We start from the raw sequence: 27,179 nt of genomic DNA, 5'->3' as shown, positions 1-27,179 counted from the left end.
CGTCGACGCTGTAGTTTTTGCAGACAGTCTAGATCAGCGGTTCTCAATCTGTGGTACATGTACCACTGGTGGTACATTTAATTTTTTAAGGTGGTACACAAACGCAAAAACAGCCAAAATCAGCACCACTATTATAGTTAATTAGATCACCTAGTTAGATATGTATTTCAGTGAGGTGGTACCAAAAATAATAAAAAGTATTTGGTGATACATGACACAAAAAGATTGAGAACCGCTGGTCTAGATGGTTTACAAGGAATAATATCGCGCATATCAGATATAAGTAGAGAATACGGACTTGATCTCAATACGAAAAAAACAAAGTACATGGTAGTCAGTAAGCGCGAAATATTAAATACACAGCTTTTGGTTAACCAACAACTAATTGACACGATCGACAGCTACACATACCTTGGTACCTACATAAAAAGCCAGCGGGACCACTCAAGTGAAATAAAACAACGCATAGGAAAAGCAAGATCAGCGTTCATAATGATGAAATCTCAGAAGCCACGATTTACCGCTTGCTACCAAAATCTCTATCATCAGATGCTATGTATTTTCTACGTTATTATACGGAGTAGAGGCCTGGACACTTTCCGAGGCTTCTTTCAGAAAACTCGAGGCATTCGAGATGTGGTGTTACAGGCGCATTTTAAGAATTTCGCGGGTGGATCGTGTGACTAATGTTGAGGTTCTACGTATTATAGGCAAGGAATGCGAGATTATTAACACAATCAAAGAGCGTAAACTAGAATATCTTGGTTATGTTATGAGGAATGAACAGAGATATGGCTTGTTGCAACGCATTCTTCAAGGCAAGGTATTTGGAAAGAGGGGACCAGGGAGAAGAAGAATATCTTGGCTTCAAAACCTGAGAAAGTGGTTTATTACATCGACAACCGGGCTATTCAGAATAGCAGCAAGCAAAGTTAGGATAGCCATGCTGATCGCCAACATCCGGAACGGATAGGCACCTTAAGAAGAAGAAGAATGATGTAAGGTGGGAATTGGAGAACAATACTCGGAGAAATATGAAATAAACAAAGGGCTAAAACAGGGAGATGGCCTTTCACCACAACTCTTAAACTTAACTCTAGAACACAAAGAGATATGCAAGAATCGAAAAACAGACTACAGTATTCCATCAAGAAGGACCAAACTTACTTTTGGCGTTTGAAGATGTTAGTGATCTAATACGAAACACCAGATTAAGGACGAACAAGACTTTCGCAATCATTTAAACTTATCAGGATGACACGGTCCACAATTATAATCACGTTCCACAATTAAAACTTCCTCTGTTTCCCATACATCAAAGTTTGTCCGACTAGACACCGTTAAGCTATTGACAAATTTTCAGCTTGCTATTAGTCAACTTTTTTTGGTACGTGGGATCCAGGCCTATTAGAGGGTTGTTATAATATATGACAACGTAGGACATAAAGACCCAGCAAAGATTAATTTTCATTAAGGGTATCTTAAAACTTTCTTCAAAACCTTTTCCTTTAATCACAGTATATTATAATTTCAACGCCATAACTTTTTTATCTAACTGCGAACCACTTTTGCGGATTTTTTCGTCAATATTTCAAAATTCTCATAAATTCCAATCTTACGGATATAAAGAATTAAGGCTGTAAAGACCATTTATAAGAATTAGGGTCGGTAACATGTACGAGGACAAATGCGGGAAAACCTGGTACTAAATGAACGTTCTCTTTTTTTCTTTTCAGGGTTTCGTGGCATTCAGCTCGCAGGGCGACAGGATAGCGTTGACTCAGATAGAACAAGTGATAAACGGCAGCTACGTCGTCCTGGGATACTACGATACGCAGGCTGACAATCTCACATGGTTTGGAAGGGAAGTCTGGCGAGGTGAGTTTTTACTTCTCTTTCTTTCTCTTGTTCATTCGTGTTACGAGACAGACGCATTTAAATAAGTTACTTGTGGATATTAATTTGTCTTCAAATATAACTTTTTATATTTCGCTAATACAAACTCTATTACACTTGTTTTAATAAAATTACTGTTATTTACAATCCGTTGGAACAATAATTAATCAAACAAACGATTACTTCAAAGAAATTAAAGTTCAAATAGAGAAAGCAAGAGCAAACTTTAATGAAATGAGAAAGGTACTTTGTGCAAGAGAACTGAAATTAGACTTGAGAGTTAGGCTGGCAAGGTGGTGTATTTTCTCTACTCTGCTTTACGGGATAGAAGCATGGACACTTAACGCGTCGACTACTAAAAAGTTGGAAGCATTTGAAGTGTGGATGTATAGAAGAATCCTGAAGATATCATGGACCGAGCATGTAACAAACAACGAAGTCATGAGAAAAGTCAACAAAAGAATGGAAATATTGGAAACCATCAAGACACGAAAGGTACAATACCTGGGGCATGTTATGCGTAATGAGAAATACAACATACTTCAATCAACTATACAAGGGAAAATCCAGGGCAAGAGAAGTGTATGAAGGAGAAGAATCTCATGCTTGCGTAACTTGAGGGAATGGTACGGATGCACATCAACCGAACTATTCAGAGCAGCAGCATCCAAGATCAGAATAGCCGTGATGATTGTTCACCTCCGTCGCGGAGATGGCACGTAAAGAAGAAGACAATCCGTTGGCACAGGATAAAGAACAAACTAGTCTAAAAGCTTGTCCATATATGGGCGGTTTGCCAACGTCGACTGCGCGGTTTAACTATTTTACTTGATCTCACCCTAATGCCGCCTTTGAAGTTTCACCCTAATACCAAGAAAAACAGGGGGAAAACAGGTAAACCGCGCAGTCGCCGTTGGCAAACCGCTCGCATATGGACAAGCCCTAAACAAAATTTTTATCATTTAAGGTACGATAGTCACCAAAGATGCTTTACCGAAAAATTTGAAAAATAAAGAAACAAGATTTTTTTGCTTGTCATGAAAGTTTACTTATATCATATTTCGATTCTGTGTGAACCTATGTTGACGTCTATCTTGTTGTTCATTTCTCCAAGTCCGGCATATTCCAGTAGCATAAAAAATTATAAAACTTTACAGTAAGATACAAAAACTTATATGCAATAATTACCAACTGCCTTCTACACGCTGATAAAAAAAAAACACAAAAACTAATAGACAATTGGTTAAAAGAGATACAGAATCTAAAAGATGGAAATGAATCTCAATAAAACAAAACTTAGAATAAAGCTACTAACATGTCTCTCTCTCTCTCTCTCTCTCTCTTGTCGTTTCCCCATTACTGAGGATCGTGATTTCTTCCAATATTTCTAACAATGTTTCTCCATTGGTCTCTATCTTCAGGTGCTCTAAGAGCTTCGCAGAATGAGTTTCCAGCTGAATGCTTTATTTGGTCGGACCATCTAGTTGGTGATCATCCTCTTGATCTTCTCCCTGGAACGTTTCCAGAAACAATTAATCTCTCCAAACTGTCGTCACCTCTACTAACGTGTATTACTCAATAAATAATACAATTTTTTGGAAATCAGAAATAGACATCAAAACTAACCTCAGGGTATATAAACGGTATAGTTAATCCGATAATGATATATGGAGCGGAAACATGGTATTGTGCAAAAAAAACATCAAGCATAACTGCAGTTACGAAGTTTGAAAGATTTAGAAATAAAGATATAAGGACAGAACTGGAGCAAGCACCGATAATGAGAGAGATCTAAAACAAACAATTAAACTGGTTTCGCCATATAGAGCGAAAGGAGCAACAGAAACTAACAAAGAAGGTACTGGAAGCCAAAATGGGAACCGAAAGAAAAAAGAAGTTGCTGACAACCAAAAACATTAAGTTTTAGCCCATATTCAACACATGTTTCAGTCACCCTGTTTATAAGACGTTGAAAGTCTTCTTCATTGAAGGTAATCAATACAGTGTCGTCTACGTATCTGAAATTGTTGGTATTAATTCCGTAGAGTTTGATCATTTGATTTTAATGACGATTTTGGATCTTATTCTTTGATTTCCAGTGTACAGTTTTTGGATTAAAATATATAAATCACTAGAAAATATAATTTTCCGCAAATCGCCAGGAAATTTTGACATTCCTGTCAAAATTTCTTGAAGAAAAAGTCAGGACTTCCTTACTGTAAGGAAATGTCATGTCCTTACTGTAAGGAAATGATATTTCCGTACAGTTGTAATGCCTGGTTGCACCAACAGATCTTAAGCTCCAGCTTAGCTAAGCTCTACTTATAGATATGCCCTCCTTGAGTATCACTTACATTGCACCATAATTTTAGATTCTTACCTTATTATCAATTATATCTATTATTATATTATGGTATTCTTATTGTAATATATTATAATTATATTATATTAATTCTTATGATATTCTCGACTTAAGCTTAAGATCTGTTGGTGCAACCGGGCATTAGTGTTCTACATAAATGATAGAAAACACATTGCTTATAAGGAATTAATTTATATTTTGAAAACATCAAGTCATTGCTGAATACATTTTTAAGTATTACATTTTTATTACTTTAATACATTTAACCTATATTCAAGTAGATCTGATTAATTACAAATGATCTTGGTTTGTTGGTTTTCGAATCAGGTATGCTGATTAAAAGCTTAGATTCTAAGTCTTCTATATCGTGTACAGTCATTCGGACTAACTCATCCATTCTACAGGCCCCAGAAATACCAAATATTACAGCCACCTAAAATATAAATAAAGCTATAATCTAAATAGAAATTAAAACCTTGTAAATTACCTTAATCATTAAATTTTCTTTATCTGGAGCTTCCTGGATAAATTTTTCAATTTCTTCCTTCGTTAAAATCTTAGATTTCTTTGCCCTATAACCTTGAGCTTGCCGTTTCAATAAAGAACGAAGTTTTGAGTATGTAGATATATCTACATTGTGTTTAAGTGCAAGGGTTGACTTCCGCATTGAATAATTGGCCCATAATGTTGAAGATTTCATCTTTAAACAAAGGTCTAGGAAGTATGCCATTACAACATTTTCTGAGAAAGAACTCGTATTTTTACTCATGCGATAATCCATAAAACGTCTGTATGCATTTTCGTACTTTTCTCTTGATTTCTTTGGCAATAATTCTAATGAAGCAGTATTCACTGCCTCAACCAGCTCTGGAGGAGTCCCAGGAATGGAAATTTCATCATCACTTATGATTTTACTTTCGAGAACACCAGCAATTAAATTTATAAGCGTCAAGTTTGACAATTCAACCTCAATACGTTTCCATAGTAACCCAAGTAATTTTATTAGGAATTTCAAAGCACCATTTATTTGGGAATAAAATTATCGCGTTTTTTTTAAATCAATCAATATCTGTCGAATTTTAAATGATTTGCGGAAAAATAGTATGTTTACCTCGTAGGAAAAGCCACATTCCTGGACTCTGTGTTGCTAAGTCTCGGCTTGCGCCTCGACTTAGCAATCTTCACAGTCGTCCAGGAATGTTAAGCTTTTCCTAGCCGGTAAACAATGTACTATTTTTATCGCTGATAATTATTATTTTTCTCTAATTTAATTTGACTCCAAGATATATCTTCATTATTCAAGTTTTCCTCGTCATCATTCTCCCCTGTGCCAATTTGTATGTTATAAAATAACCTATAATCGAACGCTTTAACAAAATTAAATTATTGCTACCAGCTATTACTGCTTGTTTCACCAGCTTAAAGAAATCTGTCTACACTGAACCGATAGAACATAAATCGAAAAATCATGCCGCGTACATTTTTTTAACAAAATACCATGGAAAAACAAATAAAAGGGCGTTTGGTCAATGAGCCATCGGAAACTTGAATCGAAATGTCCTAAGAAAATAAAATAAAGGTTGACGAAAGTTGAATTGAATCCCGAAGGTAATGGGCCGAATAATGAATAAAAGTAGGAGATAAAGCGAAAATGATAGAGCGACAGTTTCAAGGAAGCGGGTCCTGAGGGTAACGGTCGGGTTGCTCAAAGACTCTGACTCGATTCGTAAAAGGAAGGGGTTGGGAAATCAAGGAAGGCGTTACATCAGGAATGTAATTCATTTTAATTTTCTATATACAGAAGTTTATTCAATTGGAGCTGCTGATTTTGCGCTACCGAGTGTCTTATACTTTTCGGTGAAAATATATTAGAATTTATTTGCAAAAATAGTGAAAAATAAAGAGTCTTTTGAATATTGACTAACTATGATTTTCATGATTTTTATTCGTCTTTTTCTTTCTCATAATCCTCAGTGCCCTTCAGAGCGTCGGATGTAGGGTTCCGCCTCTTATCCATTTTTCCCATGAACTTCTAATTGGTGGCCAGGTTCTTCATATCGCTTATATAATATGTCTCTCTTTTCACCTACATCACGGATTTGGTCCATCCATGTCTTCGTCGGCCTTCTTTTTTCCACCTTCCTCGGGAGTTACAACCAATAAGCATCAGAGTGTATGAAATGAAATTAAAAACAGTTAATTAACTATTTGGTCTCAATCAATAACGATGACTAGAATATAAATAAATAAGAATACGCATTGAAAATGCTAGAGCCGCCTTCTATCATCTAAAATCTAAAGAATTCCCATTATTAGAGAGATTTTAGATCCTCTACTTTTTGACGTACGTTAAACGTAAAACGTTATACTTGTCATGCGCACTGAGTGATAAATAAGGAATAACGTGTTTGCTTAAAATAGTTTTTGAAACCCTTCAGAAAATACGCACACAGGTTAACGTTAATTGACATTTGGCAAACGTAACCTACAAAACGGCAGTTGTGTGGTATAACTTATTTTATTGAATTATTTGGTTTCTATATAAAAAGTGGCAAGAAACCAGATCGGATATAGATCTTCAAAACTATATGGTCGCCAAAAAGGAAGCGAAAGTAGCAGTAGCAAAAGCTAAAGCAGAAGCGTATTCAAACCTATACGATCAACTTAATACCAGGGAAGGCGAAGCAAAGATATATAAAATAGCCAAACAGAGAGCAAAGAAAGCCAGAGATTTTAATCAGATTAGATGTATCCGAGATGAAAATAATAAAATACTAATTCACGAAAAGGATGTCAAAAAGAGATGGAGAAAGTATTTTGACAGTTTATTAAATGAATAATTTGACAGACAGCCTGTCGAGTTAACGGAGACAGTAACAGCAATGGTTACCAGAATAACAAACGATGAAGTGGCTCAAGCGCTTCAAAAAATAAAGAAAGAAAAAGCAGTAGGACCAGATGATATTCCTGGGGAAGTATGGAGAGCATTGGGAGAGACAGGAATAAGTTGGCTAGCAGGTCTATTTAACAGAATTATGGAAGTTGGACAAATGCCAGACGAATGGAGAAGCAGTATATTAGTACCTGTCTACAAAAACAAGGGAGACATACAACAATGCACAAACTACAGGGCTATAAAACTACTTAGCCACACCATGAAAATATGGGAGAGAGTAATTGATAGACGGATACGTGAAGAAACCGAAATATCCGATAATCAATTTGGCTTTATGCAGGGCAGATCAACAACAGATGCAATTTTCATTGTAAGGCAACTGATGGAAAAATACAGGAATAAAGAGACCAACGCTCATATGGTATTCATTGATCTTGAGAAAGCATATGATACGAGTTCCTCGAGAGATTCTGTGGTGGGCTCTCAATAAGAAAGGAGTCCCTGGCGAATATGTAAAGATTGTGAGAGATATGTATGAGGGAGTAACGAATAGTGTTAGGACAGGTGTGGGAGAGACTGATAAATTTCAGGTGAAAGTAGGATTGCACCAAGGCTCAGTGCTTAGTCCTTATTTATTCTCATTAATTTTGGACCAGATAACATCGAAACTACAGGGTAGTAGTCCATGGTGCCTAATGTATGCTGATGATGTAGTGTTAATAGGAAATAGTGAAAGAGACTTAGAACAAAAACTGGAACAGTGGAGACAAGCTCTGGAGGAAAAAGGTTTAAAACTTAGTAGGACAAAAACAGAGTATTTGGAATGTTCATTTAAAGATGGAGTTACTACAAACAAAATGGTACCTTTGGATGGTGAAATGATTGTGAAAAGCAATAGTTTTAAGTACCTAGGATCGGTATTACAGAGTAATGGAGAAATAGATGGAGATGCATGCAGTAGAATTAGGGCTGGATGGATGAAGTGGAAAGAAGCGAGTGGTGTGTTGTGTGACAGAAAAATTCCAATGAAGTTGAAGGGAAAATTCTATAAAACAGCCATAAGACCGGCTATGATGCACGGAACTGAATGTTGGGCAGTGAAAAAGAAAGAGGAACAACGAATGCATGTGGCGGAAATGAGAATGCTTAGATGGATGAGTGGAGTGACAAATAAGGATAAAATTAGAAATGAGTATATTAGGGGAAGTCTAGGTGTGGCACCAATTGATGCCAAAATGAGAGAGCATAGGTTAAGATGGTTTGGTCATGTTCAACGTCGAGATGTTAATCACCCAATATGAAGAATAGCTGAAGTTCAGATTCCTGGAAGGAGTAGGAGAGGAAGACCAAAGAAGACCTGGGGGGAGACGATAAGGCAGGACATGTTGGTAAAGGGGATTAACATTGATATGACCCAAGATAGAATTGTGTGGAGAAATGCAATTAGGGAAGCCGACCCCGCATAGGGATAAGGCAAAGAGAATGATGATGATGATTTGCCATAATGGAAGAAAATGTATTAAGACGTTCACCAAAGACAATTTACTACTTTAGGAACACAAAACATCCATCCTAAGTTTAACAAGACAATTCAATCAAGTGTCAGAATTCTCAAGAAATTTAGAATTATTTTACGAGGGTTGCCAAGCAGATTATATTCAATTATATAATGTTTATTACCTGATAGTTTTTAAGAAAAACAATGCATTTGATTACAATTTTATGCATCGTTACTATATTTTTTATTCAAGTTGTCTTTGGTTTAGCTCATATGACCTTTTTTTTCGTTTTTTATGATTTAGATATATGACATTTGGCAATCTTACAAATACGTTATCCCTTAATAACGTGAACCTTATTTCTACCTAAATAAGGGGATACCTTTCCCGCTAATAAAGTAATACGGTATTTTTCAGTTAATGCGCATGAGCAGCATAGCGTATAACGTTTAACGTTGCTGAAATAAGAGGCTTAAAAACTCTCTATTAGTGATATTACGTTAAACCTTAAAATCAGATTAATAGCTGCTACATATTCTCCACATTTCTGTATGGTATGGAGAGCTGGATCCTTACAGAAACACTAATAAAGAAACTGGGGGCCTTTGAGAACGGGATATACCGACAAATATTACGAAAAGGTTGGGTTGATCCAATAATAGTAGGGGAGCGAAGAATGCTAAATGTGCAGTCACTCGAGCGCTTTGAGGACCTATTGGGTTGTGAAGAGTAGGTCCTAAAACCATAAAAAGTTAAGTAAACTTGTCTATTTTAGTAGGGACTTTCCATTTTTTAACTTAATTTTCCATTTCCAACAATCGTCTTTTCCGATTATAGCGCCATCTATCCATAATTCGAAAATATGTTTTGAATAAAAGTTGCTTATTTTTACGTAAATAATCCAAATCGTGAATATAAATTTGGGGCTCCTATTTAAGATTTTAAAGTAACCCCCCACCCCACCACCGTGGGGGGTCGTGTTTGGTACATTTCGATAGATTTTTCAAAAATATTGATTAAGTGTATTTTGCAGTTCTTTGATCTAATGTTTATTTTGTGAAATATCGCGGGATTTGTATTTAAAATTTTAAATTTACCCCCCACCCCTCTCCGTGGGGAATCATGTTTCATATCATTCGATAGATTTTTGAAAAATATTGAACACGTTTTTTTTTAGTTTTTCGATCTAACGTTCATTTCGCGAATAATTCGCTTCTTTTTGGTGAAACTTTTAACTCGCCCATTTCGCTCAAATCGTCAGATTTTTTAATTATACACTCTTTTGCATGTCCTTAACTTACCTTATCTTAATCTGACATACCTGCTTGGGCTCCCCTACCATAAGAAATGAAATATTTTTACATCGAATGAAGAAAAACATAGAAATAACAACAACAATAAAAATTCGAAAATTAAAATATTTCTGCCATGTAATGAGGCATCCAGAGAGATATAATCTTCTACACCTCATAATAAAGGGCACGATCGCCGAAAGAAGACGCCCAGGCTGAAGAAGAACATCCTAGCTCCGAAATCTCCGGAAGTGGTATCAAAAGACCACCGCTAATCTGAATAGAGCTGCCGTAAACAAAGTTATTATTGCCAATACGATAGCCAACGTTCGATAATCGGACATGGTATTTAAAGCAGAAGAAACCTTCAGTAGAGCAATAGTATTGCGCGGCAGGTGAACCAGCAAATTGTTGTAAACGAGAAAACACCAAATATATGTTGGTTTCCCAAAAACCCTCAAAAACTATTGAGCACAGGATTGCGTGTTGACAATTATCAACTATAGCTTTGAGCAACCAAAGAATTCACATAATATAACAAAAACGACAGGCGCAAAATTGTAATACGAAACAGGCATGCATTATAATCAAATTGAACCATATTTCTAAGCGAAAATTTAAGGAAAGCCAAAAAGAGTGTATAGTTGATACTATGGAATTTAAAAAACTCTTGTGTTGTGATGCCATGATGAGGATGGAGGAGCAAAGCTGACCAAAGCTAGCGTCAAATTATATACTGCGAACCCAGACAAAAAAGGCAGACCTAGCGTAAAATACACACACGTCCAAAAGTTTGGAATACGTACAAATAATATATCTACGCCTATATCGTGGTTTCAAAACTGTTGTTGATATTTATTTTAGAGGGTTTTTACATGAAAATGATAAAAACTTTAAATGGTTTTTGTATCATTTTGCCCATTTTGGTCACATTCGACTGATTAGCGTATTTACACATTATTTCAGTCTGTGTTTAAATTTGGATTGAGCCATTTAAAAATGCCTAGAAACGTGATATCTCACTTTGACAGATCTAGGGTAATTGCTTTGTTACAACAGGGCTTTAGTCAAAGTGATATCGCGAATATTGTTGATGTTACTCAGAGTGCTGTATCTAAAATTTAAAAAAAATCCGAGAGACAACTGACGTCAAGGATCGTCCCAGAAGTGGTAGAAGTCGATGTACAACAGCAGCACAAGATCGGCAGATAACATTGATAGCTCGAAGAAATCGTCTGAAATCCACAAGTGGTATATCCAGAGAAATTTCTAGGCTGCAAGGACTGAATATTTCACGGCAAACAATAACACGCCGACTAAATGCGGTAAATTTGTATCGTAGAAGACCCTTACATGTTCCTAAACTAACCTACCAACAAAAAATAGTAAGGTTGCAATAGGCTAGAGACATGGTGCACTGATGAGTCAAAAATTGACTTGGTATCTGATTCGCGAAGAACACTGGTCTGGAGGGCCCCAAGACGACGAGCCTGACTAGGAACAGCCCAACCGCGTGTCCTGTTTGAAGGTGGCAGTATTATGGTTTGGGGTGGTATTATGAGTGGTACACGGACGCCACTGCTGGTTCTGGAGAGAAGTGTCACTGGTGCTGTGTACATCGAGGAAGTTTTAAATCCTGTCGTACGTCTATTCCGAGGGGCAGTAGGTGATGAATTTGTGTTTATGCATGACAACGCACCTCCCCATCGAAGAGCAGCAGTACAAAATTTTCTGGAAGAAGAAGGAATCTCTACATTACAGTGGCTCTCGAATTCTCCGATATGAATGTTATTGAACATGCTTGGGACATTCTCAAAACACGCATCAAAAAGCGAAACAATCCCCCTCTTACACTTCGAACTAAAAGATGCTGGTCGTGAAGAACGGGAGAGAATTCCGCAACCCCAGCTCGACCAGTTAATCGGCAGCATGCCAAATCACCTATAGGCATGCATACAGGCCAATGGAGGAAATTATAATTATTAGTTTTATTGAAAATTATTTTTTTCTTTACTAATTTATTTTTAAATGCAAGTTGTACTTTTTAAGTTTTTCACTCCAAGAGAATAAATATTTTTTTTGCATATCATTTATCTGGTCTTAAGATTTATTTAGTATTGTTAAGAATTGAAACAAAATGATGTTTAACTATTCAGAAAAGTTTATATATAAAAATCAATAAAAAGACGAAATATTCCAATATTCCAAACTTTTGGACATATGTGTATATGAGATGTAGATCCAGAGATAAAGTTTATTTTGCCAGTCTTTCATTTAAAAATCGCCATTCGATTTTTCTGAATGCTTTTAGAACTTTATAGAAAAACATTTTTAATTATGCATAGGTTTACTACGTTTTATTATGGCAAAATAAAACTTAATCAAGTACGATCTCTATGCAATTCAAATTTGTTGTTACTAATGCATTTTAATTTAGTTTGAAATAGAACACAGGTTTTTTTAGCATATTTCATAAAACAATTATGAATATGCGCCAATAACAAAATCTCATCAAATTCATCGAATAGTATTAGCATGATATTTTTGAATATTAGAATAATGACAATTCATATAGGTGGAAAGCCGATGGCAATATCGGTATTTGAATATATTGAAAGAGATTATAATAATAGGGGTTTTAATTAGAATTATTGATCAGAGATTTTTGTTACACAATGTCGACAAATTCACACCTAGCTTAGCATTTTAGCATTATGTCATGGTCAACTTAAAAAGGGATTGAGATTTAGTTAGGGAACACTAAAACAAAAGTCAATAAAAGCAAGTCCATAAAGCAAAAAATGCTTTTATTACAAGTTCTTTCGTAGGATGCATAGTTTTCGAGATAAATGTGGTTTTGAACCAGAATAACTTTTGATTAAAAAATAAAATAGCAATTCTGCTTACCGCATTTGAAAGCTGAAGTCAAATTCTATCGGTTTTGATTATTTGCATTGCTAAAAATTGATTTTTTTTTTAATTGAAGAAAAAAATCTTCTGTGTAAAAGGTATATTTATTTAAACCCCAATAAAGGGCTACATTAAAACAGAACGTTTTTGCTCTAAAGAGAGCATCATCAGTGTTGTAAGCCTAAAATAAGTATAACCATAATTAGTGAAGACAAGAGTAAAAATTTTAAAGGTTGATCAAGATAAAAAATTAGGTTATACTCACAAGCTCTGCCACCAAAAATACATGGGTTAAAACCCTTAAAATGCCGACCAACAGTCTTACATTGGAGTGATATATATTTAACGGGTGAAATTTAAACAAGATATACCTCAAAGCATCATATGACTATACCACAAGTATGTGGGTGGTTAAGTTGATTTCTCTGTCTTCCCAAAGAGAAAGGTGAAAGCCAACTGATTAACAGGTGACAGGTGTGAAAGCATTTCTGACTGATGACAGTACGAGACAGACGGCGCAACATGAAGTTTTGTGAATTGATATGTAGTTAAGTAGACTAGCCAATAATTAAAAAAAAAATTATTTGTGGTAAAATTCAATAATAACAACAAACATCGTGTGCTGGGATTACAAGTATTCACTATTAAGCTAATAATTTAATATTAAGCTAATAGTGAATACTTGTAATCCCAGCACACGATGTTTGTTGTTATTATTGAATTTTACCACAAATAAAATTTTTTTAAAAACTATTGGCTAGTGTATCTAACTACATATCAATTCAAAAAACTTCATGTTGCGCCGTCTGTCTCGTAGTCATCGGTCAGAAACGCTTTCACACCTGTCACCTGTTAATCAGTTGGCTTTCACCTTTCTCTTTGTGAAGACAGAGAAATCAACTTAACCACCCATCGCCAGGGTTTAATATATAACACTCCAATGTAAGACTTTTGGTCGGCATTTTAAGGATTTTAACCCATGTATTTTTGGTGGCAGAGCTTGTGAGTATAACCTAATTTTTTATCTTGGTCAACCTTTAAAATTTTTATTCTTGTTTTATTCAAAATACATAAAAAAAACTTGGGTAAGTCCATCTGAATAAAGCAGGCCGTTGTACCCCCTGGCGACAGGACTATATGAGCTTCTACTAGAAAGATAATTGCCCTCCTGTAGCAAAAAGTATCATCATCATAAGAAGCTCGACAATCCTTTATGGATCTTTGTTTTTTCGCAAAGACGTCGCCTATACCGTCGATTCATAGCAACTTCCCTCCATCTTCGGACTCTCTAAGGTTTTCTTCGACATCATCAATCCATCTACTATGCGTTCTCCACTTGTGCCCTCTGGGTTTCAACTTGCAATGAAATTTAGCTTTAATTAAATTAGTGGTTAATTTTAACTCCTTTTAACTTTTTTTCCTCTTTTTTTGGTTTTCGAAATTGGCATTATCAGTAGTAATTGCACAAGAGCTCTAAAATTATTGAATTTTTCCTGAGTGACACTTTGACAGTTTTAGTTTATGTCAAATTATGCCAAAGTGTCACGAGGGCAAAAATTCTATATTAATTTTAGAGTTCGTGTGCAATTTGTTGCGATTATTTCATGAATAAAACTGTTCAAAACCAAAATTTTATTGTAATTTATTTATGTAAGTACAAATTAGTACAATTAAACACAAAGTTTTTATAAATATATGATGATTGAAAGTCATCACTTTTATAATTTTTAAAACATTAATTGTCATTAATGTCACTGAATGTATTTTTTCGTAGCAACGAAGGGCATCTGACGTAATATACTTAACGACGGGCAATGATCAAAAATTATCGATTTAATTCAGATTTCTGTAGCTTTCTATTGGTCAGAATCTCCTATGAATGAAATAATCATCTAAATTCGGCTTTTTCATATGATTTTTGAGTTTCAGTGGTATTTTCGTGTCTTTTTCCTGGACTATGTACATTTGATAGATGAAAGGGAATATGTACAAATGACAACATGTTTGTTGAAATAGGAGATGCATTCAAATGTCAACATAACACGATATAGTTCACCTGAGTAGACGCTACATGATAAGGGTAACTGAGATAATCTTACAAGTTCATGTTTAGAGGTGACTGTATATCCAACACCAGTGGTAAAGTCCTTTTACCCTATGACGGCCGATATGTAATTAATATATGATCAGTGGGCCTCAAACAGTGGGGCGTTAATATTTAATTCCGATCGCTTGAAAATTAAAAATATTTAATTTCCTGTATTTTATGTTCAGTAATAAAATTGGATTTTACTGTATCAAAGGTAAATAAAATAATTATAATATGTATATACAGGGCGTGTTAAAAGAAGTGGGACGGAATATTTCGATTACTCGAAATTATTTGTCGACATCAAATGTTCATCAAGGTCCTCTATAAGCCTCTATTTTGCGTAGAGTGAAAAGTATACGAATAATTTTGCATGCAGTAAAATTGGAAAATACTTGCCAAGTTGCTGGTATGTCCAAATTTGAATAAAATACATCCAAGACTTTAGTTTCTGCAGACACTGTATTAAATATAACCTTGAAACAAATTGGCACTAAATCACTTCCGGGTTTTCAACAAAACCAAAGGTTTAAACACGTGTAGTCCAGTAATTAATACCAAAGCTATTGAAAATATGCACTCCAGTAATTAGACCGAAGGTACTTTATCGTTTAACTAAAACACACCGCAAAGTCCGAATTGAATTCCCGAAACACTTCTTTTTAGCAAACGATTTGTCCTATTCACTGTCTGATATTTCACTATCAGAGTCGTCACTATCTGAATTGTCTATCCGAATAATTAGAGGCCGGACCTCATCTATAACTCGCTCGGTTTGAAAATACTTAACTATTATGTCTTCCGTATGTCTAATACAATTTTGCCATTGTACTGCGTTTATTTGTCCTAGCGATTCTTTCCATAAACTAAGAACGCTAGCGTCATCTGTTGTTTTGTGTATACCCCAAACTAACTCAATTGCATTATAGTGGCAATGGTAGGGTGGAAGTCGAAGAACTTCATGGCCATATTTAAGAGCCATTTGGTCAGTAACAAATTTCTTTTGAATTTTGTGCTCTCCACACCTTTCAAGTAAATCATCTTTTAAAAATATGTCACTGTGATAAATTTTCTTTTCTGTCAACCACAACTGTATTTCTTCTTTTGTCCAGCTGCTTGAAGGAAATCTCTCTTCTACTCTGGAGTGGTAGGATGCATTATCCAACACTTTTATGGATGGTCGCTCCAATTTTTTCAACAAATTTTCTTCACACCATTCTTCAAAAATATTTGCATCCATATTTTCATGGTAATCACCCGTATTCTTTGTGGACGAAAAAATGTAACTAGCGTCAGGAATAAAACCCTCATTATTTCCAGCATGAAGTATAATGTAGCGTTTACCATTGCCGGAACGATTAGAAGAATAACATTTCGTGGTGCCATCTTGCCAGAATGATTTTGACATATTTCCTTTAGCGAAAATTCAAGTTTCGTCTAAAAATACAACTTGTCTCTGGCTATCAGACGTTTTATTGTTTTTATATTTTCTTAAAAAATGCCACCGTTTTGAAGCAACGTTATAGAGTTCACACAATACTTGTCTATTATTTGTCTTTTTATATCGAAAACCTAAATGTTTCAGCACTCTCCACAAACTTGTTAAACTAATATCACACAGTTCCTTGTCTTTAATTTTTTTGTAACACAGCACTAATTGTTACATGTTCTTTGGCTTTATACATATTGTATATAATATTTTTAATTTCAAGTTTAATTGACTGGTGCAAATCTAAAGTTTTTGGATGTCTACGATTTCTCTTGCTTACTTTATTTATTTCATCCTCACTCACGTTATTAATTCTTCGGAATGTCCTTTCCGAGATACCGCAAGCATCGCATGTGCGTTTCTGAACAGCCATAACAGATGCCAATGGACCCATATTATTTTTTTCCAAATCAAAATAACTTTCGACTTTCAGAACTAAACGCCGTTCTTCTGGAGACAATACTCTACGTTTCTCCAAATTATTCATTTTACTTTAAAGTACCGCGAAAAATAAAGTAAAGGATATATAAAAGAATAACAAGGCCCACAGTGAGGTATGGTAGCGAAGTATGGACAATTAAAAAAGCAAATACGGAAAAAGCGGAAAGATTGGAAAGTAAAATGCTTAAATCTATATATGGGGATAAAAACACGGTAGAAGATTGAATGCGACGAACAAACAGGGAGCTAAGCATCGAGAGTGAAATGGATGGGGCACGTGATGAGAATAGAAATAAGAGGATGCGAAAGATGATCCTAGAACGGGGTCAATCACGAAAAGAAGGAAAGGAAGACCTAGATCAAGATGGTTTAATAGCGTACAGGAAGATATCAGAAAAGAGGGAATTGATGATTGGGAAGAAAGAGCAACAAACAGGGACGAATGGAAAAGAATAGTAAGTCAATTTAGTAGGCAAGGAGCATGATTGAACCAGAAGTTACCATACTTGATACAAATTTTGTAATATATTAGTATTAAGTTAATTTAACTTTAGCTCTATGCCTTCAAGACTTTGTAAATAAATATTTTATAAAATTTCGACTTTTATAAATTTCCCATATTTCCTATTTTTGATACTTAAAAACCTTTTGCATTATATTTATAGAACTATTAAATAGTATGGTATAACTAGACCCAAACCCAGACATCCAAAGTGAAAGTTATCCTCCGACACCAAATTGTTCTATATGGTCCACATAATGTTCAGAAAACAGTCACACCATTTTGAGCGTTGGGTTTGTGAGGGAGAGGGGGGAGAAATCGGTAAATTCGTAGTTTTTTACGTTTTTCGTCAATATTTCTAAAACTATACGGTTTAGCATAAACAACCTTTTTTATAAAAATGTTCTACATTGAATTTGAAATAAAAAAGGCCCATGCAACATCGTTCTAAAATGAACGGTTCCAAAGTTACGGAAGTAGTATAGTATAATTGGTCCAAAAAAAGCCTAACTAAAATATCTAAAGTAAAAGTTTTCCTCCAACATTAAATTGTTCTATATGGTCCACATATTGTTTAGTAAAAAGTTACACCATTTTGAGCGTCCGGTTTGGGGGGAGATGGGAGACAAGTCGGTAAATTAGTAGTTTTTTTACGATTTTCGTCAATAGTTCTAAAACTACGCTTAGTGTAAACAATGTTCTATACAAAAATGTGCTACATAAAATTTAAAACAAAAAAGGTCCTATACATAATTGTTATAAAATGAACGGTTCCAGAGTTACGGAGGGTGAAAATTGGAGGTTTTCGATACTTTTTATATTTCTTTTGGGTAATTTATAATATTATTACTGATGAAAGAAATTTTCTTTAACAGGATTGTCTTTTGTAAATAAAATTTGCTATTTCAGTAGCCGGTGGTATGTTAGTGATAAGCCCTTGAAGAAACGTAAACCTCACCACCCAAAACCATCATCAATTGCCCAAAAAAATATAAAAAGTACCGAAAACCTCCACTTTTCACCCTCCGTAACTCTGGAACCATTGATTTTATAACAATTATGTATAGGACCTTTGTTTTAAATATTATGTAGAAGTTTTTGTATAGAACACTGTTTACGCGAAAGCATAGTTTTAAAAATATTGACGAAAAACGTAAAAAAAAAACTACTAATTTACCGACTTCTCTCCCATCTCGCCCCCAAACCGGACGCTCAAATTGGTGTAACTTTTTACTAAACAATATGTGGACCATATAGAACAATTTGGCGTTGGAGGAAAACTTTTACTTTTGATGTCTGGGTTAGGCCTTTTTTTGGATCAGTTATACTATACTACCTCCGTAACTTTGGAACCGTTCATTTTAGAAGACTTATGCGTATAGCCTTTTTTATTTAAAATTTAATGTAGAACATTTTTGTATAGAAGGTTGTTCATGCTAAACCGCATAGTTTTAGAAATACTGACGAAAAACGTAAAAAACTACGAAGTTACCGATTTCTCCCCTCCCCTCCCCCCCCCCCCAAACCCGACGCTCAAAATGAACATTATGTGGACCATATAGAACAATTTGGCGTCGGAGGATAACTTTCACTTTGGATGTCTGGGTTATGCCATCTTTTGGATCAATTGTATCATACTATAAAATCTACAATATGTTCTAGTCTTTATAGATCTTATTTATTGCATTTTGAAAAATGTTTATTTCCTGATATTAATGATATTAAGAGCTATATTCATTGAACCAAAAACGAATATATATCAAATATAAGATCTCTTAATATGAAATATCTCCTAAAAATTCTATCATCCTTTCTCAATCTATAAATAAGGACATTTATAATTTATTGGATCCAAATCTTTAAGATAGCAATCAAGCTGAAATGTTCGTTTCCTTCGCCTCTTTTTGTGAAAAGGCGTCATATCTTTTCCAGTTTTCATTAGGAATTCTGCAAAAAAGACGTCGCGTCGTTTCTTATTGGTCCAGGCTATATGCTCGCCCCCGTTAGCTCAATTATTCCGATTCGGTTTTTGGAAAAAAACTTATTCAAAAAGAGGTCCTTATAAAAAATCCACAGAGTACCAGGAGGTACCGCGGTCGGAAAATTGTTAAAACAATTTTTTTAAACTTCTTCTTGTTGTCTTTTCCTTGTGCCTATTACGGCGTCGGATTATGGTCCGTTGTTTTTTTTACCCATTTTTTATATTATTTTCTGTTTTTGGCTAGGCATTTGATTTCTTCTTTCATTTTCCCTTCTGTATTTCCTATATCCTCTATTGATCCCTCCAATTCTTTCGGGGACGCCCTCTTCTCCCTTTTGTCGTGTTTCTCATTTCCTGAATTTTCATGGGCATCCTTTCTGCATTCATTCTTATCATATGTCCATACCTTCCTAGTTGTTTATTGTGGATGTGATATAATATTGGCTCTATTTCCGTCATTCTTCTTATTTCTTCATTTCTTATTCTATCCCATTTTAATTTTCCTGCGACCTTTCTTAAGTGTTCCATCTCTATGGCTTCTATTTTTGACTACGTTTATTCTATATTGTCCAATTTTCACTTGCATAGGTCTACTGGTAACAATTTTTTAAAACAAATTCAAAAAATTTTTTTATTTCACTTCGAACATTTTTTTTACATTATTTGGTTCATTACGAGCTAAAAAGGTCTCTTGTGATTTTTCACTAAAATTGATTGTTGTCGAGTTATACGCGATTCAAAATTTGAAAAACGCGTAAATGATCTTTTTCAAGGCTTAATAACTCATTTAAAAATTATCATTATGAAAGTCCCCCCCCCCACCCTTCAATATTCTGAAGAAATTTTTGTCATTATTTTATTAATAATCTGTTATTTTTAATTATTAACAATGAGCGCTAAGCGCGTATTAGCCGGCCGTCAATGGGTAGTGCGGGTGAGATATGCACCATTGGACGGCCGGAATAGTGCATCTCTTTCGCACTCACCATTGACGGCCGGCTAATTAGAGGCCTGATTATACGGCGGCTAATACGTGCTTATCTCTCATTTTTAATAATTAGAAATAACAGCTTAGTAAGGGGGTGGCGGACATTAAACTTTCTTTCATGATAATAATTTTTAATAAAGTTATTAAGCCTTGAAATTGGTCATTTTCACGTTTATAAAATTTTGAATCACGTGTAACTCGACAAAAATTAATTTAAGAGAAAAATCAGAAGATACCTTTTTGGTCATAATGACCCAAACAATTTTAAAAAAAATTGTCAAAATTGTTTTGAATTTGTTTAAAAAAATTGTAAATCAATTTTCCGACCGCGATAGGCACCCTGTGGATTTGTTATAAGGACCTCTTTTTGAGTAAGTTTGTGAAAAAAAACGAATCGGAATAATTTACCTAACGGGGGCGAGCACACAGCCTGGACTATACAAAAAAGACGTCGTTTCTTATAGGCATTTTTATTGTATCGTTTTATCTATGGACGCGAAAAAAGTTCAATAAAATATGCAATTTTTATCTCTTCAACTCGAATTTTTAGAATATTTCGAGACAGAAAAGAATATTGGGAAAATTTTGTTGGAAGTGTTATACTAAAAAAGTTTAATGGTAGTTCTCGACTCATTTAGTAAAACATTGAAACTACAAGGATTTTTAAAATTCTGTTTGAATTTTCTTATTGCGGATACCTGCGTTCTTAAAAGAGATTATTAAAAAACAACATTTTTACTAAAACAAGAATAGTAAAAGTATTCACTTAGTTTTCGCAGTACTGAGAAATGCTCGATATTTTAAGAAAAAAAAAATTTTCTATTATGTATAACTTTTTAAAATAAAAAAACTTTTAGATCGAAGTGAGAAACTTCTATTGTAATAATTGGTATAAGCATTAAATTAAAAATTAAATTAAAACCAAATGGATTACAATAGTTGTTCAGAACGAACTTCTTAAGAATTATCAGTCCATCTTCTATGAACTTTGAAATACTTGGGCAAATAATCGCAAAACCAAACAAAATGGTTTTTTGAAAATTTTACACTACATATTTTTAGTATGGTGTATTCCACGAATATACGTCTGTTTTGGATTATCGCGACAACGAATATTTTAGTGTGCAACATAAGAAGTACGAAAGTAAATGGCTGTAATAATTACTCCAATAAACAACAATATAATTTGCAATTTACTTTCGTTCTTCATATTTTGCACAGTAAAATATTCGTTGTCGCGATAATCCAAAACAGACGTATATTCGTGGAATGTATACAGTAATAAATTAAACGACATAAAATCGACGAAAATGGATATAACTATCTGGGACGAGTATTGTGTCCCTACCGGAAATGACAAGTAAGTACATTCGTCTTGGTCTGCAATAGCCTGAATAAAAATTCATGTCTTGTTCACACAGGATCTAATACTCACTTAAAAATTTCCTTTGGATCTTTCTTTGCTACAGATATTAGTATAAGTGACTTTAATTTGCACCTGTTTTAAATTGGAAAACAGCTGATGATATCTTTGACAGCAATCATTATCCTGTATTAATTTTCAACAATTTTAGCGTAACTGTCCCCGCTAAAACTATTGGCACCGAAATAAAGCTAACTGGCTAGAGTATTCAAAAGTCATTGAGACTCGCTTGTTCGGTCATCATCATCCAATATCCAATGATTTTGCCTACTTATTAACATCAACATCAGGCATAATTCTCTCAGCTACTAAAACTCACATAGGCAAAACAACATTTTCTCCAAATCATAAATCGGTTCCTTGGTGGAACGATTGTGAAGAGGCGATTCATTTACCCAAAAGTGCTCTAAGTAAGTACCAGGAAACTGAAAATCAGAAACAGAAAATATTATATTTATTCTGTAGAATTTCATTTACTGTACCGTTGATTGATGTATTGAGGGTACTCTCGACTGTACTCTGGAGTATGTACTTATGCCATACTTATTCCATAGTATGCACTATGGAATGTCTAAATCCGAAATCAGAAATTCGATCAAGAATAAAGCAATCAAGAGCAGCCTTTGTGAAGATGAGGAACTTTCTGAGTAACCAAAGATTCAATCTGCAAATCAGAGATCGGATGATAAAATGTTATATCCATTCTATCCTTGTTTATGATGTCAAAGACTGGACTGTTGATACTGACTGAATGGGAAAGCTGGAAAATTTTGAGATATGAATTTTTAGAATTTGGAAAATACCATGGACTGATTATATTACGGCCGAAATGGTGTTGCGCAGAATGGAAAGAGACAGAGAACTTTTGACGACAAAAGCACGAGATATAGATGAATTTTCAATAGTTATAGTCAACCTTTAGTAGTGGAGTCGGCATTAGAAGAAGAAGAAGTACTCTGGAGATGTTAGTAGAACCTTTCTGTTGTATTTACATTTCTGTTGTTTTCAGGTCCATAAATTGCTACAATATTTTAAGGTCTTGACGCCAAGGCTACTATGATTAAAAATTTTGTAGTAACGTTTATTAGGTTTTGGTTATTTAGTAACCGATTATTTTGTCCGTGGAGGATGTATAGTTTGTATGTTTGGATGTATATGCTTTTTTGTGTAAGTTAGTTAGAGAAGATTTTTGTTGTAGAGTTTTTTTTTGTTTTTGAACGCCTTGGTAGCAAAATAACAACGTTCATTCTTTTTCAATAAAGATTTTTGAGAAAGCACTTGAAGTCTGGTCGGCGATTTGGATTCCCAGTTTTTTTAATTGAAATGGTAGTTTTTCAATCCTTTGGTGGGATGTGCTGGGAATTATTTTGTTGAGGTTACCGTTGGTGCGCTGTAAAATTGGCTCACATGAAGATTTGTTTTGGAAAAACCTCTAAAGATTAATTTGATGTTTGTTAATGGCGAGGCTGAGAGTTGATTAATGGACCCTTTTGCATGTTAAAGGGTGTTCCGGTAGTACAATAATTGTATGTGTTTATCAATCCTGGGGCTTTGAAGAAGTTGTAATAGAAGTAGATTTAGCGATTTAGCAGTTTTATATTTGACGTTTAACCATTTGACATTTTGACAAATTTAAAGAAGATTTCGGTGTGTTTATCCAGGCAAATGGTTTGTTATTGAAGAAAAAAAGACGGTAACAGATTTTATTTTATTTTATGGGAGAAAACAAGAAGAGACAAGGTACAATTTAGGTTGAGTTAAATGGGTCTAAAAAGGGGACTAAAATAACAAGTTTTTTTTTATATTTATGTGAAAGAAACAGCTGGTTCTGGTTTTTTTTAATTAATTACCTACTTTTGTTCTCATAAACTGTTGAAATCAAAATTAATATTTGTATGTAAATATGTATTTAAATTTATGTTGATATTACATTCTCTATAGTAATCTAGTGTTTTATTTGAACTGTCATATCTCATGCTCTAAATCAAACCAACTAAGTAAAAAAAGTAATTCTCACTGAGAAATAGCTGTGGTAAGGCTTTAAATATAGAATATACGTGTTATTTATCAATGAATTAAGAAAGGATATAATGAGTATATATCGAAACCACTGTAGATGCAAAAGCGTTATGTAATCTTATTACAACACTACAAATAATTAGAAACAATATAAATCTTGCAATAAAATCACAGAATAACAGTCTTACGCCACCTAAATTTGGTTTTTTTGATGATATCTCCTTAAACCGGTACGATATAAAATATTTATTCACTATAGGGTGCGTATACTATTTTTGGTAATTATGCTACAACCTCAATTATTTCTACATACAAGACAGGCAAATATAGCACCACGTTATGTAAACATCAGCAAATTAAAAATTACATAAATATGATTTATTTTAATTACATTCCTCCATGGCGACGAGGTCCAAAATGTACTAGTAGATACAAGACTTCTTAATTTGTACTGGTATATTATTCAACGAGCGTGTAATGAGGGCCATTATTCATGCAAGCAGCAGCGAATAAATTGCGTCGGGACGGAGGTAGAGCCATGAAGATGACTAATAGCTGCAACACGCACTCGGAATACTTTTGGTCTGTCACGAATGAATATTATATGGGACATTTAGTTCCGAATTGCTATAATGTATTATTTTAGCATTTTTCTTTAAAGATAATATAGGGTGAAACAAGATTTTTGCCTAAAATAAAATACCGTTCCAAATAGAGATATAATGCATGGTTAAAGGAACTAAATTGTATCGCCAACTTTCTTAAGGAGACGACGTAATAATATAATGAATGGAGATCGACCTCGTGTAGAGAAAGAATGTGTAAAATTATGTGTTTTTAATACCATCGCCGGTACCAAATTTCATGACCGGATGAACGAATTAAAGAGAATCAAGGAATGGATAATATAAGCCAGCGGTTACTCGGGGTTTTTTGAAAGATTACTTGAAGATTTTTGGAGTAGTTAAACGCGAAACCGTCAGAAACGACCCCCGGAGTACCTGGTTCCCAGTATCACTGATAATGTCCGTCATCTTCTGAAGTTTCGAGGGATTTCGGAATTAAATTGATACAAATAGATTACTCGGGTGGTTTTTGGGGTTGTTAAAAACGAATACGCCATCAGAACCGACACCCTGAGTACCTGGTGTCTAGGGTCACGTCATCTTCTGCAGTTTCGGGTGATTTCGGCACTAAATTGATGCATACATATTACATGAGGGCTTTTAGGGGTTAGTGAACACGAATACGCCATCAGAACTGGTACGTCATCTTCAGGAGTTTCGAAGGTTTTCGGCCTTAAATGCATGCAAGTAGATCACTAGGCAGTTTTTGGAGTCGTTGAATTTGAGTACGCTGTAAGAAACGATCCTTGGACCATCTGGGGCCCAAAGTCACTGCTAAGGCATGTTATTGTCTGGACTTTGGATAGTTTTTGGGCACCAGGGGTCGGTTCTGATGGCGTATTTTTATTTAGCGATCCCAAAAATGCCCTGGTTTAATGTGGTGAGTGAAAAATAAAAGGCAGTTGTAAGCTTCTTAAACGTATAGCCAAGCAAAAATCGAGGGTAAACATATAATTTAACAAAATAAATTATTTTTTAGGGAAAACAAATATTATCTACAAAAAGTATAACATAAAATAGAAATATTCATACCTATTAATTAAATATAATGTTTAAACTTCATCCGCAAAGATTATCAACATGGACTTCGTCTGGAGGCCTATGCAAAAACCATGCGAAAAATACGATTATATTCCTCACGTCTAGCTGTAAGCAGAATTTCTCATTTAGCTACATAGTAAGATAATGACACATATACGACAAAAATGTGCTCCAAAACACCCAGAAAACTTTAGATAAGCATTAGCAAAATTAGTCTTTCAGTGAGTACCGGATATGCTAAAAAAACTTGGGAATACACAAAGAATTGGATCACTGAAGCCATTAACAACACAAAGTTCAAAGAAAAAATAGATAGGAAAGCACATTGAATGACTGAAGATACTCTAAGCCTTGTAGAAGAAAGACGAAAATTTAGCAGCGGCACATCAAATTCGAAACAAAAAGAAATGGAGATATGCATCATAAATACAACTATAAAAAACTTGTTCGAGCATTTATATTTCCTATCGCCACCTGCGCCTCAGAAAAATAAACTATCAAAAAATATGATTAGAAGCAATAATGACGTTTGAAATGCAGGTCTACCGTAACGCATCCATGAACCGCACATCGCAAAATAATTCAATACTAACAACATAAAAACTAGACTCGCCACAACTATGAACAAAAATATACTTAAGATATTTTGGACATATATCTAACTAGAAGAAGAAAATGCTTTGAACGAATCATAATTGATTCGTTCATTTCAACGTAGCAGGTAAGAATCCAAAGGAAGATCTCCGGTACCATTATCGGACCAAATAAAGGACATGATTTGAAGATCTAAGTGGAAGAAGGAGGCATTTTCTAAAATTTTGAGTTTATTAGTGAATTAAGGTGGTATGTTACTTCACTATCAAATGACACTTATGCTGTACCTCTAAAAAGCTTAATAGGAGATATTCTAGTGGATGAAGGAGGTATTTAACATCCAAACTACAATTCTTGAATGGAAGAAAGAGGTAACTATGAAAAATTTTCGTCGTTTTCAGGTTTAAATTGTTTATAACTCGAAAACTATTAATTTTTGAGAAATATTACAACAGACCTATTTTGTTTCCAATGATCAAAATAACCTAAAATAATTTACCCGGGTTGAAAACATTGATTTTTTAAATTTGTTTAAAATTTTTTTTAAATAAATGTAGCTAAATATCTTCGAAATTATGGCATTTAGGTATAGGGAATATAATATGAAAAATAATCAGCATTGCTTAAGGTCTTCAAAACGCAAAAATATACAGGGTGTATCATTTGAAATAAGAAAATTAATTAGGTTTTTAGAAAAACGGAAGTTCTGACAACAATGTAATTGCCACTATTATATCGGCGGCATTGGAAAACCCTTTGTCATCAAAATCTATAAAAAAATCGTGCAAGCCGTTTCCGACATAATTGAGGCTTTCCATACATAAAACTCACTCTGTATAATATACTCCATTTAATAATACAAGGCAAGGTAGACGGAAGAAGAAAGGCTAGGTCGAAGAAGAAAGGCCAGGTCGAAGAAAAAAGGCCAGGTCGAAGAAAACCGTCATGACTTAGACACCTGTGAGAATGATTTAACAGATCCTCTGCATCCCTTTACCGAGCTGCTATCAAAAAATAGCTATAGTTAATTTGATAGACTTTTTCAATAATCGAGCATGGCACATGAAGAAGAAGATTATTTTGTGTTCAATTACATAAATTTCTGTAAAACTGATTATGGGGAGTATTATT

At 34.4% G+C, this 27,179-nt stretch overlaps 1 protein-coding gene across 1 annotated transcript in view; it reads left to right on the top strand.

Annotated features, from left to right (window-relative positions):
- Positions 1–27,179, top strand: part of LOC114330394 (gamma-aminobutyric acid type B receptor subunit 1) — a 363,275-nt gene that overhangs the window by 239,829 nt on the left and 96,267 nt on the right. The window contains exon 8 of the mRNA XM_050657124.1: positions 1,737–1,878. Within this exon, the coding sequence (XP_050513081.1) occupies positions 1,737–1,878 (142 nt within the window). The remainder of the gene's footprint in view (positions 1–1,736; positions 1,879–27,179) is intronic.

This window comes from Diabrotica virgifera, chromosome 7 (genome assembly GCF_917563875.1).
Source record: "Diabrotica virgifera virgifera chromosome 7, PGI_DIABVI_V3a".
Classification (NCBI taxonomy): domain Eukaryota; kingdom Metazoa; phylum Arthropoda; class Insecta; order Coleoptera; family Chrysomelidae; genus Diabrotica; species Diabrotica virgifera.
Note: the sequence above shows the minus strand (reverse complement) of the source record. Positions and strands in the feature narration are given on the sequence as shown.